Source organism: Papio anubis, chromosome 20 (genome assembly GCF_008728515.1).
Source record: "Papio anubis isolate 15944 chromosome 20, Panubis1.0, whole genome shotgun sequence".
Taxonomy (NCBI): domain Eukaryota; kingdom Metazoa; phylum Chordata; class Mammalia; order Primates; family Cercopithecidae; genus Papio; species Papio anubis.
This window is the reverse complement of record NC_044995.1, coordinates 31,023,089-31,040,303: the sequence shown is the minus strand read 5'-3', so window position 1 is coordinate 31,040,303 and position 17,215 is coordinate 31,023,089. Positions and strand designations below refer to the sequence as shown.

Below are 17,215 nucleotides of genomic sequence, written 5' to 3'. Positions count from 1 at the left end.
GTACATAATACAAATCAGCTCAGGAATATGGAAAGTTCAGGTGAAGATAAAACATCTTGAAGAAATTCTTTTCTACAAAAAAAATCCCCAAACTTTTCTTAAAAACAAGAATCTGAAACTCATTTATGCAAAGCATAAATTACCAAAAAACATTCTACAAAGAGGAGAAATGAAACATTTAGGGTATATTAGGAATGGTGTATTGAAGTTATTCTCACCCAGGAAGACCAGGTTTCTGTAGTTCTCTAACATCACATTTCTATATAAGTTCTGTTGTGCTGTGTCCAGGCACTGCCACTCCTCTAGAGAGAATTCTATGGCCACATCTGTAAATGTCAATGGTCCCTGAAACACACACACACACACACACACACAGGGAGAGAGAAAGAGAGAGAGAGAAACATATTTACCAAGTGCCCATGGGTAGACTTTTTTATTTAATTCAAGCTGAAATGAGAGAGAAAAGAGAACTGCTTCTCACTTACACGACTGACTGAAATTATTCAATAAATTAATTTACAAACAGAAATATTCTCTAATATATTCTCTAACTTTGAGAAAATAGTGTCATAAGATCCACAACATCAGTGTACACATGACATTTTTCTAAATGATAGAGTAAATTAAGGGCATGAACACAAACATATACATTTTTGAGTGCTATGTTTACATCTTACAGAATGAGTTGTGTATATTTTTCAGATCAAAAAGACATGTTGAGTTAGAATTTATCTCTCACATTTTAATGTATTCAATGAACTGAAGATTTTGTTAATACAGATTATTTTTTCAGAAAATCTGGAATAAAGTCTGAGTTGCTGTTTTTCTAACAAGCTCACCAGTAATGCCAATGTTTTTGGTCCAAAAAGAATATTTTGTCAAACATCCAGTAAATGAAGGAACCTGTTTTTCCCAGTTTTTTTGCATTGTAAACAAAGATGAGAGCTTTCATTTTCCAAAGACAGATATATGCAAAGAAAACCTAAGGAAGAAGGGCAGCTGCCAAATTAAATGTGATGGCATCCACTGCATAAAGACAGTTAATAATAAAGAAAAAATAATCAACTCCATAGTAAAACAGTCTGTCAGAGAGTTCTTTAACCAAGTGAATCATTAACATCAACTACACGAGGACAAATTTTTATGATGCACTGGTACACACAGAAAGACACAGCCTCACTGATGTGATATTGCTACCTAAAAGCAAATTATAGTCTGAATTTAACCATAAAGAAACATCCTTTTTTTTGTTGTTTTTTTTTTTTGAGACGGAGTCTCGCTCTGTCGCCCAGGCTGGAGTGCAGTGGCACGATCTCGGCTCACTGCAAGCTCCGCCTCCCAGGTTTATGCCATTCTCCTGCCTCAGCCTCCCGAGTAGCTGGGACTACAGTCGCCCGCCACCACGCCCGGCTAGTTTTTTGTATTTTTAGTAGAGACGGGGTTTCACCGTGTTAGCCAGGATGGTCTCGATCTCCTGACCTCGTGATCCGCCCGTCTCGGCCTCCCAAAGTGCTGGGATTACAGGCTGGAGCCACCACACCCGGCCGAAACATCCGTTTTATTCAAAGTTTAAGATACCGATAACTCATGGGTTCTGTAATTTCTTTTCTTTTTTGATACGGAGTCTTGCTCTGTTCCTCAGGCTGGAGTGTAATGGCACGATCTTGGCTCACTGCAACCTCCACCTCCTGGGTTCAAGTGATTCTCCTGCCTCAGCCTCCACAGTAGCTAGGATTACAGGCGCCTGCCACCACGCCTGGCTAATTTTTGTATTTTTAGTAGAGATGGGTTTTCACCATGTTGGTCAGACTGGTTTCGAACTCCTGATCTCAAGTTATCCAACCACCTCGGCCTCCCAGAGTGTTAAGATTACAGGTGTGAGCCACCACGCCCGGCCAAGTGTTTTGTAATTTTAATAGTGATTTAAAGTTGTCTTTTTTTAGCATTCTAGAGAACAAGTACCTCCTAATATATATATGTCTATATATATTTGGAATTTTCTGGGTAATAAATGCCATCCTGTTTAAATAAGCATTTTCAAAATCCTGTTCTGCGTAAAGCCAATGGAGAACACAGATGGAACCTCAACATTACATGTTCTCCATCTCTACTGAGGAACCCACCTTTCCCCAATTGAAACCTTGAGTATCCACACCTCATGTTTCACAGCCACAAGGGAACATTTTTAATATTGCAGATTAATTTATAATCTTGGTGAGAACTCTGCATGGCATATAAAAAGCTATGATGTAGAGAATGTACAGAAAGATCTGGTACGTAGGAAGGAAATATTTTTCAGAGACCCTTGACTACCATAAAAATTTTTTAAAGTAAACTCATTAGGGAGGAAAAATACAAGTAGAGAAGTAAAGGCTTGCAAGTACTAAACGCATGACAGTCCAGGAGGTAGAGTGGACACAACTCTTGATCTGGGACATCATTAGCTGAAAAATCGCCATTTATTCTTCTTTCTCCAATTTCTCTGAAATTCCTACTCAGATTAGATTCTCCAAATAAATTACACCTGCATCTTGAGAATATGCCTTTTAAAATGTCAGCAGCACCTGTTTACCTGGCTACCACCACACCCACAGGCAGAAGAACCAAGACTTGCAAAAAAAAGTCCACTCATTTCTGTTCTTTATAACAGAGGAGATTTAGAAACAATGCACAGCTCCATGGAGATGCATTTCTTCTTTCTGTCCTCAGGTGCCCTCCCCTGCCACAGACAACAGCAGTTTCTGCTGCAATATTGGTAATATGGACCGCACTGCCCTTCCCCTACCAAACCCAAACAGAATAGGCCCTGTAACCACCCTTTAGTGCAAAGGTGAAACTTAACTCTCATGGATGTGTTTAGAAGCTTTCACACTTGATTCTGGCCTCATCTTAGAATCACATGAGGCGCTAAATTAAAACATGGATGCTTCTACTTGAAAGTAATAGTAGTAGACAGGGTTTCACTGTGTTAACTACTGCTTGAAAGGGCACAAGTAAACAGATCTTTGCAAATTGGCCATGGAGTCCTAATTAGAAACCTCAGTTGATAACCACTTGGCAAAGCATGGGTGTTGGCCGGGTGCAGTGGCTCACTCCTGTAATCCTAGCACTTTGGGAGGCTGAGGCAGTGGATTTGCCTGAGCTCAGGAGTTTGAGACCAGCCTGGCCAAGATGGTGAAACTCCATTTCTACTAAAATATAAACAAAAACCAGCCAAGCACGGTGGCAGATGCCTGTAATCCCAGTTACTCAGGAGGCTGAGGCATGAGATTTGCTTGAACCCAGGAGGTTGCAGTGAGCCAAGACCATGCCACTGCACTCCAGCCTGGGCAACAAAATGAAACTGTCTTAAAAAAAAAAAAAAATTCATGGGTGCACATGAATACAGCAAGTTCTTAGAAGACCTATAAAGAGATGTCGATTCTGACACAATGGCAGGAGACTACAACACTCCGCAGACACTTAGATCATTGTGTTGCATGAATTAGGAGACTGGAGAGACTGATAGGTGGAAAAGGAGGATTTTATTGAGTGCACTCAGACCCAGTGGATTAACATCCAGAGACTAGGCCTAGGACAAAGACAAATTTAACTTTTATACGCACTTCTGAAGGGGGTGGGCTAACTTGAAACAAGCCTACAGTGGCACAAAGCATAGTGGTGTGAAAGCAAGGATACAGAAACAGAAAAAAAGCAGTTAATCATACTATGACAGGTTCACAACTCAGGCTTATATATGACTCTTGCTGTGCGGCCCAGATGGCTGTTATCTAGGCTTGCTCCAGTGTCTTGCAAGGGATTATCTCATAACCTTCACCATGGCGCCTAGGTGGCTGCAATACAGGCCTGCTCAGGCATCTCATGACCTTCACTGTGCTGCTTAAATGAAAAACAGAACCATAAGAAAAAGGAAAATTTGTTTCTCTTCTCCCTATGTTGAGGGAATGCTGGGAGAATCTCCAGAGCACATTCTTTGGAGTCCTGGCTTCTTAGATAGTGTTACCAAGACTTTTCCTGGGTGTGAGCTGTGCCTGTTACTGCCTCTGGGATAAGTCAGCCTAATACAGGAAAGCTTGTTTTTCTTTTTAATTTAATTTAATTTTATTTAATTTCCCACCTCAATTGAGGCAGAAAATTAACAAAGATATCAAAACCTAAACTCAGCACTTGACCAAATCATTCTAATAAACATATATGAAACTCTCCATCTGAAAACAACATAGTATATATATCTTTCTCATCACCATGTGTCACATATTCTAAAATTCACCACAAAATCAGAAACACAATAATCCTCAGCAAGTTCAATAATCCCAAAATCATACCAAATGCTCACTTAGGCCACAATTTGATAAAGATATAATTCAGGGCTGGGCATGATGGCTCATGCCTGTAATCCCAGCACTCTGGGAGGCTGAGGCGGGCAGATCATGGTATCAGGAGATCAAGACCATCCTGGTTAACACAGTGAAACTCTGTCTCTACTAAAAATACACACACACACACACATAAAATTAGCCAGGCACGGTGGCACGTGCCTGTAGTCCCAGCTACTCAGGAGGCTGAGGCAGGAGAATCGCTTGAACCCAGGAGGTGGAAGTTGCAGTGAGCTGACATGGTGCCATGCACTCGAGCCTGGGTGACAGAGTAAGACTCCATTTCAAAAAAAGAAAAAAAAAAGATATAATTTAATACAAAGAAAAACACTTGAAAACATGCAATTACATGAAAATTAAACAACCTTCATCTGAATGACTTTTGGTAAATAATGAAATTAAGGCACAAATCAAGAAGTTCTTTAAAACAAATGAGAACAGTGATACAACACACCAGAATCTCTCCAACACAGCTAATGTGAGGTTAAAAAGGGAATTCATAGGACTAAATGCTCACAACAAAAAGTTAGAAAGATCTCAATTTAACAACCTAACATCATAAATAAAAGTATAAGAGAAGCAAGAGCAAACAAGCCCCTAAGCTAGCAGGAGACAAGAAATAACCAAAATCAGATCAGAACTGAAGGAGATTTAGACATAAAAAGTCATACAAAAGATCAAGAAATCCAGGAGTTAAATATTTTAAATAAATCAATAAGATAAACCACTAGGCAAGATTAGTGAATTAAGAAGAGAAGATTCAAATAAACACAATAAAAAATGACAACGCCTGTAATCCCAGCACTTTGGGAGGCTGAGGTGGGCAGATCACAAGGTCAGGAGATAGAGACCATCCTGGCTAACACGGTGAAACCCCTTCTCTACTAAAAATATTTTTATTTTATTTTATTTTATTTTATTTTTGAGACGGAGTCTCGCTCTGTCGCCCAGGCTGGAGTGCAGTGGCTGGATCTCAGCTCACTGCAAGCTCCGCCTCCCGGGTTTATGCCATTCTCCTGCCTCAGCCTCCTGAGTAGCTGGGACTACAGAAACACGCCACCTGCGCCTGGCTAGTTTTTTTGTATTTTTTGTGAGGGCGGGGGTTTCACCCGAAGTTTAGCCAGGATGGTCTCCAATCTCCTGACAGCGTCCAGCCGATCTCGGCCTCCCAAAGTGCTGGGATTACAGGCTTGAGCCACCGTGCCGGCTAAAAATATTTTGGGCTGGGCATGGTGAGTGAGCCTCCTAGTCCCAGCTACTGGAGGTGAGGCAGAGAATGTTGCAGGAACCCAGGAGGCCAGGGGCTGCAGTGAGCCGAGATCGAGCCACTGCCCTCCAGCCTGAGCGACAGAGCAAGACTTCATCTCAAAAAAAAAAAAAAAAGAAACGACAAAAGGGTCATTACTACTGACTCCACAAAAAATACAAATAACTACTGAAGTCTACTATGAACATCTCTATGCACACAAACTAAAAAAATCTAAAAGAAATGGATAAATTTCTGGGCAAATACATTCTCCCAATACTAAACAAGAAGAAATTGGAGCCCAGAACAAAAAAATAACAAGCTCCAAAATTGAATTAGTAAATAGCCTACCACTCAAAAAAAAAAAAAAAAAAACTCAGGACCACACAGATTCACAGCTGAATTCTACTAGATGTACAAAGAAAAGCTGTCATTATATTTTCTAAAATTAGCTGGCATTATACTTTCTAAAACTATTACAAAAAATTGAGAAGAAACTCTTCCCCCACTCATTATATAACAGCATCATTCTGATACCAAAACCTGGCAAAGATAAAACAAAAAAAAGAAAACTCAGGCAAAAATTCTTCATGAACACTGATGCAAAAATCCTCAATGAAATACTGTAATATTGAATCCTGCAGCACATCAATAAGCGAATCTGCTATGATCAAGTAGGCTTTATCCCTGGGATGCAAGGTTGGTTCAACATACGCAAGTCAATAAATGTGATTCATCACATAAACAGAACTAAAGACAAAAACCACAAGATTATCTCAATAGATGTAGATAAAGTTTTCAATAAAATTCAACACTCTTCATGTTTAGAACCCTCAACAAACTAGGCATTGAAGGTACATACTTCAAAATAGTAAGATATCTGTGACAAATCCACAGCCAACATGCTGAACAGACGCAAGCTGGAAGCATTTCTTCTTTAAAAACTGGCAAAAGAAAAGGATGACTCCTCTCACTACTTTTATTCAACATAGAATTGGAAGTCCTGGCCAGAAGCAATCAGGCAAGAGAAATAAATAAAAGGTATCCAAATAGGAAGCGAGGAAATCAGACTAACCTTGTTTGCAGATGACATCATTCTATATCTAGAAAACCCTACAGTCTTGGTGCAAAAGCTCTTTAGACTGAAGAACAACTTCAGCAAAATTTCAGGATACAAAATATATGTACAAAAATCAGTGGCATCTCTGCACATCAACAATATCCAAGCCAAAATCCAAATAAAAAAAAAAATTCCATTCACAACTGCCACAAAAAGAACAGAATATCTAGAAATACAGCTAACTAGGGTGGTAAAAAGTCTCTATGACAAGAACTACAAAACACTTCTTAAAGAAGTCAGAACTGACACAAATCAAAAACTATTTTATGCTCGTGGACAGAAAAAAATCAGTATCATTAAAATAACCCTACTGCTCAAAGAAATATGTAGAAATAATGCTATTTCTATGAAACTACCAAAAACATTCTTAACACAACTAAAAACTATTTTTGAATTCATATGGAACAACAAAAAAAGTCCAAATAGCCAATGCAATCCTAAGGAAAAAGAACGGCTTAAGGAAAAGCGGCTGGGCACGGTGGCTCACGCCTGTAATCCCAGCACTTTGGGAGGCCAAGGCGGGTGGATCACGAGGTCAGGAGATTGAAGCCATCCTGGCTAACACAGTGAAACCCCGTCTCTACTAAAAATATAACAACAACAACAATAATAATAATAATAGCAGGGTAGAGTGGCACATGCCTGTAGTCCCAACTACTTGTGGGGCTGAGGCAGGAGAATTGCTTGAACCTGGGAGGCAGAGGATGCAGTGAGCCGAGACTGCGCCACTGCACTCCATCCTGGGGAATAAAGTGAGATTCTGTCTCAATAAAAAAAAAAAAAAAAAAAACAACAAAGCCACATTACCCAACTTCAAACTATATTTCAGGGCGACAGAAACCAAAGTAGCATGGTACTGGTAAAAAGCAGACTCATAGACCAATGCAACAGAATAGAGAGCCCAGAAATAAAGCTTGCACATCTACGACGATCTGATATTCGACAAAGCTGACAAGAGGAACGTAAGAAGGATTTTGTTTAATAAATGGTGCTAGAATAACTAGCTAACACTATGTAGAAAACTGAAACTGCACCCCTTTCTTATACCATACACAAAAATATACTCAAGATGAATTAAAGACTTAAATAAAAAATACTGTATGTTGACCTAGGAAATACCATTCTAGACATAGGAACTGGCAAAGTTTTATGATGAAGGTACCAAAAGCAATTGCAACAAAAGCAAAAATTGATGAATGGGACCTAATTAAACTAAGGAGCTTTTTCACAGCAAAACAAACAAATAAAAAACAAAGAAAACCAGTCAGAGTAAACAGACAATCTACAGAATAAAAGAAAATATTGGCCGGGCGCGGTGGCTCACGCCTGTAATCCCAGCACTTTGGGAGGCTGAGGCGGGCGGATCACAAGGTCAGGAGATCGAGACCCCGGTGACACCCCATCTCTACTAAAAATACAAAAAATTAGCCGGGTGCGGTAGCGGGTGCCTGTAGTCCCAGCTACTCAAGAGGCTGAGGCAGGAGAATGGCGTGAACCCCGGAGGCGGAGCTTGCAGTGAGCGGAGATCGCGCCACTGCACTCCAGCCTGGGCGACAGAGCGAGACTCCATCTCAAAAAAAAAAAGTATTTGCAAACTATGCTTCTGACAAAGGTCTAATATCCAGAATCCAAAAGGAACTTAAACAAATTTACAAGAAAAAACAAGCAACCTTATTAAAAAGTAGGCAAAAAACATGAACAGATGCTTGTCTAAAGATATACATGTGGCTAACGAGCATTTGATGAGTATATCTTTCTTATCACTAAAAGTAGAGAAATGCAAAGAAAAATCACAATGAGATACCATCTCACACTAGTCAGAATAGCTATTATTAAAAAAGTTAAAAAAAAAAAAAAAGGCCAGGCGCAGTGGCTCACACTTATAATCCCAGCACTTTGGGAGGCTGAGGCAGGTAGGATCACTTCAGGTCAGGAGTTCGAGACCAGTCTGGCCAACATGGAGAAACCACGTTTCTACTAAAAATACAAAAATTAGACGAGTGTGGTGGTGCGCACCTGTAATCCCAGCTACTAGGGAGGCTGAGGCAGGAGGATCATTTGAACCCGGGAGGCAGAGGTTGCGGTGAGTCAAGATTCTGCCACTGCACTCCAGCCTGGCAACAGAGCAAGATTCGTCTCAAAAAAAAAAAAAAAAGAAGAAAATGACAGATGCTGGCAAGGTTGTGGAGAAAAGGGAATGCTTATGCATGGCTGGTGAGAGTGTAAATTAGTTCCACCATTGTGAAAAGCAGTGTGGTGATTCCTCACAGGACTAAAAACAGAAGTACCATTTGACCCAGCAACCTTCTAATTGGGTATATATCCCCAAAAATATAAATTATTCTACCATAAAGACACATGCACGTGCATGTTTACTGCAGAAATACTCACAATAACATAGATATGGAATCAACCTAAATGCCTATCAACGGTAGACTGGATAAAGAAAAATATTGTATGGCTGGGCACGGTGGCTCATGCCTGTAATCCCAGCACTTTGGGAGGTCGAGGCAGGTGGATTGCCTGAACTCAGGAATTTGAGACCAGCCAACACCACATGAAAAAACTCCATTTCTACAAAAAATAGAAAAAGAAAAATTAGCCAGGCATAGTGGCACGCACCTGTAGTCCCAGCTACAGGGACTGCTGAGGAGGAGAAGCTAAGTTAGGGGAGCTGAAGTAGGAGGATTGTTTGGGGAGCTGAGGTAGGAGGAATGCTTGAGCCAAGGATGTTGAGGCTGCAGTGAGCAAACATCATGCCACTACACTCCAGCTTGAGCGACAGGGTGAGACCCTGTCTCCCCAATAAATAAAATATAATATTTAAAAATATAGGCCAGGCACAGTGGCTCATGCCTATAATCCCAGTACTTTGGGAGGCTGAGGCGGGTGGATCTCCTGAGGTCAGGAGTTCGAGACCAACCTGGCCAACATGGTGAAACCCCGTCTCTACTAAAAGTACAAAAATGAGCCAGGCGTCATGGCGGGCACCTGTAATCCCAGCTACTTGGGAGGCTGAGGCAGGAGAATCGCTTGAACCTGGGAGGTGGAGGCTGCAGCAAGCAGGGATCATGCCACGGCACTCCAGCCTCGGCGACAGAGCGAGACTCCATCTCAAAAAATAAAAGGAAATAAAACAAAATAAAATAATTAAAAAAATAAAAATATATATGGTGGCAGGGCACAGTGGCTCACGCCTGTAATCTCAGCACTTTGAGAGGCTGAGATGGGCGGATCACTTGAGGTCAGGAGTTCGAGACAAGCCTGGCCAACATGGTGAAACTCTGTCCCCACTAAAAATACAAAAATCAGCTGGGTGTGATGGTGCATACCTGTGATCCCAGCTACTTGGGAGGCTGAGGCAGGAGAAATCGCTTGAATGTGGGAGGCGGAGGTTGCAGTGAGCCCAGATTGCAAAACTGCACTCCAGCCTGGGTAACAGACCTAGACTCCATCTCAAAAAATAAATAAATAAAATAAAATAAAATAAAATAAATATATGTGTGTGTGTGTGCGCGCGTGTGTGTGTATAAAATATATATGGTATATAAACATCATGGAATGTTGTGTGGTTATTAAAAAAAAAAAAAAAAGAACAAGATCATGTCCTTTGCAGCAACATGGATGGAGGTGAAGCCCACTATCCTTAGAAAACTAATGCAGAAACAAGAAACCAAATGCATGTTCTCATTTATAAGAGTTAAATAACAAGAACACATGGACACAAAGAGAGGAACAAGCACTGAGGCCTAGTTGAGGGTGGAGGGTTAGAAAGACAAAGAGAATCAGAAACAATACCTGTTTGATGCTTAGTATCTCAGTGACAAAATAACCTACACCAAACTTCCATGACACAATTTTATCTATATGATAAACCTGCATGTGTATCCCTAGAACAAAAATAAAAGGAAAAAACTTGATTAGTTCGGGAGAGTGCTATGTAGGTGAAAAGACTGGTTTGTGCTACAGATAGTAGCCCAGGTGGGGCTGTACTGATTTATTTCTAGGTCCATGGAGGCAGGTAAGATTATGAACAGGTGGCCCAGAACTCTTTAAGTAGGTGGAGAAAAAGAGGTTGCTGCTAGAGATTGTGTCTGGGAGTAGGAACATTCCAGGAGACTTGTACACACTTTTGTGCATTTCTGGGAAGAAACACTGGGATCAGAAATGCTGTGGTGAAGTTCCTGAGGATGGTGCCTCATTCTGGGAGGGATGTGGACATGTCAATGTCTAGAGGGTGTGTGAGTGGGTGGGAATCCCGTGGTGGCACCTGTGGGAAAAGAGGGTCTATCATCAGAGATCGTTCCAAGTTTTCATCCTTTCTTACCCTAAGAAGACACCTGGAATCACAAGACAATGGACAGTGTAATGGCCTGTGTACAGGAGAGCACAGCCTCCCATTCCCAGACACCCAGAGTTTTATTCCAGGCCAGGCCTCCAAGATATCTTTCTTTCTGGTACTGAATCTGTAGTTCTCTGAGAATCAAGCAATTCTCCAGCACCAACTCATTGTCTAACATTTGAATTCTGACACCACCCAGAGTCAGCACAGAGCCTGATTCAGGGCTCGGTCCCCACAACATTGTTCTCACTGCAGATGCCAGTCACAAACCCCATGGGCCCATCTATGCTTCTGAGCTTTTTAAAAATTCAGGACTTTCAAAACCTCTTTGAAGTGTAATAATTGGACAGAGCTACTCACAGAACTCAGCAAACACTGTAGTTATGTTTATCAGTTTATTATAAAAGATACAATCCAGGAGAAGTCAAACGGAACAAATGCATAGGAAAAGAAAAGAGGTGGGAAAATAAAAAGCACATGGATAATCCTGGAAAACAGCTGTGATTAATAAAATTCTCTATCCTTTGGGTGCTCCAGAAACATGAAGCACATGGAAAGAAACACCCTTCCCATTAAGACTTAGATGGTGCTCTCTGTTCTTACCTGTCACAGAAGCCAGACATAGACTGCACATTTTCTTCTTGCTCTCATAAAAATATTAGCTGAATTTGTCTTCAGTGGTAAAAATAAAATACTTCTGTCAGAGGCGTATAAACCAGAGCCTATTGGGCTGCATTCCCAAACAGTTAAGGCATCCTTTTTTTGGGGGGTGGGGTGGGGGGGACAGAGTCTTGTTTCTGTTGCCCAGGCTGGAGTGCAGTGGCGTGATCTCAGCTCACTGCAACCTCTGCCTCCCCGGTTCAAGTGATTCTCCTGCCTCTGTCTCCCGAGTAGCTGGGATTACAGGCACCCACCACCATGCCCGGCTAATTTTTGTATTTTTTTTTAGTAGAGATGGGGTTTCATCATGTTGGTCAGGCTGTCTCGAACTCCTGACCTCATGTGATCCGCCCGCCTCAGCCTTCCACAGTGCTGGGATTACTGCTTACGGCCCACAGTTAAGGTATTCTAAGTCGTATAATAAGATAAGAGCTTGGCACAAGATACAGGTCATAAAGACCTTGCTGATAAAACAGACTGCAGTAAAGGGGCCAGCTAAAACCCACCAAAGCCAAGACCGTCCTCACTGCTACACTCCTATCAGCGCCATAACAGTTTATAAATGCCATGGCAACATCAGGAAGTTACCCTATACGGTCTAAAAAGGGGAGGCATAAGTAATTCACCCCTTGTTTAGCATATAATCAAGAAATTACCACAAAGTGGTCAACCAGCAGCCCTCTGGGCTGCTACATCTGTGAAGTAGCAATTGTTTTATTCCTCTGTTTTCTTAATAAACATGCTTCCACTTTACTCTATGAACTCACCCTAAATTCTTTCTTGCGTGAGATCAAAGAACCCTATCTTGGAGTCTGGATTGGGACCACTTTCCTGGACTTCCATATCAGACCTCACTTAAATTTATCTCCTTCCAAGAGGCTCCTGGACTTTGGGCTACCCTCCGTCTGAGCCAACATACAACCCCATTCTATGTCACTTCTAAGAGTATGCTGACTTCAGGATAAAACATTCTCTGATCTATAATCTGATTTTTTACCCTCCATTTGCCATTCCCCTCCCATCTTTTTTCTAATCTTGTTTGCTCATCCCTATGAAAGAAAGCCCTTGTCATCACCTGAGGTAAGGAGTTGAGACCAGCCTGGCCAACATAGTGAAACCTTGCCTCTACTAAAAATACAAGTATCAGCCAGGTGTGGTCATGGGCACCTATAATCCCAGCTACTTGGGAGGCTGAGTAACGAGAATCGCTTGAGCCCGGGAGGTGGAGGTTGCAGGGAACCGAGATCGCGCCACTGCACTCCTGCCTGGGCAACAAGAGTGAGACTCCATCTCAAAAAAAAAAAAAAAAAAGATTAAAAAAAGAAGAAAAAAGAGAAAGCCTTTGTCTGCCTAAACTTTGCAATCCTTAACACTCTTATGGTTGGTACTTCCTCCTGTTGCAATACTCCTTGATAATTCAATTTTCTTTTTTTACACAAATCTAACTTTGTTCTATTTTACAAAGTCTAAAAACTGTCTCAAAACAAGGACAACTTTATCTTCAGTAAGATCCTCCCAGTCCCCTTCCACCTTAATCGTAACTGCATCTGCCTGTGGGGCCCCAGCTTTCCAGGGCTCTGTAGCTTCTCTCAGGATAAAGGCTCCTTCCATGGCTGGGGTGCGCAGGCTGGGACACCTGCAGGGGAGGCTCCCCAGAAAGAACTAACTGGACCTTAAAAAACCTTCTTTGCAGGCTCAATATTAGCCTTAGCTTGGAGTCGCCGGGCTCAAGCTTTAATTTCCATGTCAGAGTTATTCACTTGGTCTTTGAAAAGTGTTTGAAAAATCCAGCAAAATTATTCAAACAATGTTCATATAAAAACAAGGCAATTTTGGCCTGGCACGGTGGCTCACGCCTGTAATCCCAGCACTTTGGGAGGCTGAGGCGGGCAGATAACGAGGTCAGGAGTTCGAGACCAGCCTGGCCAATATGGTGAAACCCCATCTCTACCAAAAATACAAAAATTAGCTGGGCATGGTGGCGTGTGCCTGTACTCCCAGTTACTCAGGAGGCTGAGGCAGAAGAATCGCTTGAACCCAGGAGGCGGGGGCTGCAGTCCAGCCTGGGTGACAGAGTAAGACTCTATCTCAAAAAAAAAAAAAAAGGCAATTTTACAATGCTTACATTTCATACCTCAGTAAGAAAAGCAAAAGTATCTATTCCTTTACAAATGTATTATTTTATTATTTCCATTAAAAATCATGTAGTGGCCGGGTGTGGTGGCTCACGGCTGTAATCCCAGCACTTTGGGAGGCCGAGGTGGGCAGATCACCTGAGGTCGGGAGTTCGACCAGCCCGACCAACATGGAGAAACTCCGTTTCTACTAAAAATACAAAATTAGCCGGGTGTGGTGGCACATGCCTGGAAGCCCAGCTACTAGGGAGGCTGAGGCAGGAGAATTACTTGAACCTGGGAGGCGGAGGTTGCGGTGAGCTGAGATTGTGCCACTGCATCCCAGCCTGGGCGACAAGTGTGAAACTCCGTCTCAAAAAAAAAGTCATGTAATAGGCCAGGCACGGTGGCTCATGACTGTAATCCTAGCACTTTGGGAGGGGCAGACTGCCAGAGCTCAGGAGTTCGAGACCAGCCTGGACAACATGGTGAAACCCCGTCTTTACTAAAACACAAAAACAGCTGCGCATGGTGGTGTGTGCCTGTAGTTCCAGCTACTTGGGAGGCTGAGGAAGGAGAATTGCTTGAACCCAGGAGGCAGAAATTGCAGTGAGCCGAGACTGCACCATTGCACCTCAGCCTTCAGCTAGACTCCGTTTCAAAAAAAAAGAAAAAAAAAAATCATGTAGTAAACAATTAGTCATATGGGAACAACTTGTAGGAGGTACCAGGTTTCATCTAAAACATTTATCATTACACTCTGAAATAAAGATAACAGGATATAGAACAGAGATATTCACTGTCAAAAATTTACCCTGAAAAAACTACTGATGTTTTCATGAATTCATGTAACCCACCTATTATCTACAACATTTTCTTCTGGAAATGTATTCATTTTCCACAGCCAAAATGGAAGCGAGATTTTCCCTATTCTTTTCCTTGGTAACATTCCAAAATCTAAGCCTTGGAATTCTGTTTGAAATCCATAAAAAAAAATAATATGCCTGAGAAAATTCCTAAACTCACTCTAAGAAAGAAAAAGGTACATAAGAATTTTTAACAACAAAAAAAAGATTAGATTTTTCTGAAACCCACCTCTTTTATGCCCTTTGTAAATATTTTCTTACCTTTCAAGCTCTACTAATAAATTGCAATTTAGAGTTAAAAAATTGAAGTCAATATAAGTGAACAAATCTTTCCAAAGTGACAAACCCAGGGAGTGGCAGTGCTGATAAGAAAACAGATGTGTCCGACTCATGTGTCGAGTTCAATCACTTGACAGATTTTCCCACCCATCTTGCTCACTTAAGTACTCAATAACCACCCTCTCCGGAGACTCTGCACGCTGTTCCAGTGAGTGTTCCAAGTGCATTTTACTTTGCAATTTCTTGCCTCACATCACCGGGGTCAGGGTTTCTTTTGCCTTTTGAGATAACACCTTTTTTTTTTTTTTTTTTTTTCCGAGACGGAGTTTCGCTCTTGTTGCACAGGCTGGAGTGCAATGGCACGATCTTGGCTCACCACAACCTCCACCTCCTGAGTTCAAGCGATTCTCCTGCTTCAGCCTCCTGAGTAGCTGGGATCACAGGCATGCACCACCACGCCCTGCTAATTTTGTATTTTTAGTAGAGACAGCGTTTCATCATGTTGGCTAGACTGGTCTCAAACTCCTGACCTCAGGTGATCTGCCCATCTTGGCCTCCCAAAGTGCTGAGTTTGTACAGGCGTAAGCCACTGTGCCTGGCAGAGATACTATTCTTTTTTCACAAATTGTAGAGAATCTAGGGGGCAGGGGCAGAAATTGTTTCTGTTTTCAACTCAATACCAGCATCTGATTGGCTGACCAGCAATGTGTCTGCAAGAAAGGAAAGTTGGGCTGGGCGAAGACAATTCAAACATCTGAAGGGGTTAGGTTTTCAAAGGAAGAGCACACCAGGAAATTCCTCTCAGCCCCAGGGCATCCACCTAGTCCCTTAAGAGGCTACACTCCATACCACAGGTTGTCCTATGGGAGAGAATGACCCAGGAGTTAATATTCATTAGACAGTCTCCCAGACATAGCCATGACTGCTACCTTGGTTTATTCAGACAGTACTGAAACCCAGGACCAGGAAAAAAACTAAAGGGTGACTGAGGACACATCACCCCACAAAACTTCCAAGAAAAACCTTGATGCCAAAACAGTCCCATGAGATCTCTACGCCAAGGGAAGATAAAAGGAAAAGACACAAAGATTGTTTTACAATACTGTGTCAGAAAATTATTCCTTGCTTTCTTCTTATGGAAAATATTTATAAACAGAAAACGAATCTATTTAAATGTGCCATCCAATGCTTTGTCAAAAAATGTTTAATTAAAATACGGTATCAAAAACGTACACTAAAGGACAAATAGTTAATAGTGTGAATTAGGGAGGGGGAGTTGGCATTTGGGATTGTCAGGAGGAAATGGAAATTCTGTATTTTACTGCAAACCAGAGTCAGGCTGGAGGAATAGGGGGCGTGAGGGCAGACTTGAGACCCTGCTTAGAACACCTATGAAAAATGCAGGGGAAGATCAGTTTTGTGTAGGGAGTGAAAATAGTTAACTGCTAGGCAATTCGACTGAGGTGGCCGTAGTCCCTGAATTCCTACTTTTAAAAAATCTAACTCAAGACGGGTGCGGTGGCCCACGCCTGTAATCCCAGCACTTTGGGAGGCCAAGATGGGCGGATCACCCGAGGTCGGGAGTTTGAGACAAGCCTGACCAACATGGAGAAACACCGTCTCTACTAAAAATACAAAATTAGCTGGGCGTGGTGGTGCTTGCCTGTAATCCCACCTACTCGGGAGGCTGAGACAGGAGAATCACTTGAACACAGAGGCGGAGGTTGCAGTGAGCTGAGATCGCGACACTGCACTCCAGCTTGGGCAAGAAGAGCGAAACTCCGTCTTTCAAAAAAAATTTTTTTTTTGTAAATTACTACATTGGGGAAAACAAATACAGGGTTAACAAACTATAAACTGGAATTAAGCTCTGATTACATAACCAGGAAAGTTTGTACGCTCAACATGGAAATTAAGACACTAGGTAACTCTACCTAACCGATTACTGAATTCGCGTTTTTGTATCATGCAGAGTCTTTCATTCAAGTTCCTCCAAAGGACCACAAACTACATCCCACAGCTGGGTGCTTTACAATTTTAGAACCACTCGTTGACTAAATTATTTAATATTTTGCGGTGACTCCCCTTTATTTTTTATTTATTTATTTATTTTGAGATAGTCTCATTGTGTCAACCAGCCTGGAGTGCAATGGCACAATCTTGGTCTCCTGGGTTTAAGCGATTCTCGTGCCTCAGCCTACCGAATGGCTGG

The 17,215-nt window shown here is 41.9% G+C and overlaps 2 protein-coding genes across 10 annotated transcripts in view; one reads left to right on the top strand and one right to left on the bottom strand.

The window, feature by feature from the left end:
• LOC101014153 (zinc finger protein 708) overlaps window positions 1-17,215 on the top strand; it is a 702,618-nt gene that overhangs the window by 408,362 nt on the left and 277,041 nt on the right. The gene's annotated exons all lie outside the window — the stretch shown is intronic.
• LOC101014871 (zinc finger protein 429) overlaps window positions 1-17,215 on the bottom strand; it is an 89,403-nt gene that overhangs the window by 45,337 nt on the left and 26,851 nt on the right. For 5 of the 9 annotated variants that reach the window (XM_031660337.1, XM_031660338.1, XM_031660339.1 and 2 more), the window contains 2 exons: window positions 10,541-10,632; window positions 219-345 (listed from right to left, as the gene is read on the bottom strand). In XM_031660337.1, coding sequence (XP_031516197.1) covers window positions 219-345; window positions 10,541-10,624 — 211 coding nt within the window. In that variant the 5' untranslated portion in view covers window positions 10,625-10,632. The remainder of the gene's footprint in view (window positions 1-218; window positions 346-10,540; window positions 10,633-17,215) is intronic. The other 4 variants (XR_002518792.2, XR_002518791.2, XR_002518790.2 and 1 more) reach the window with 1 other exon arrangement.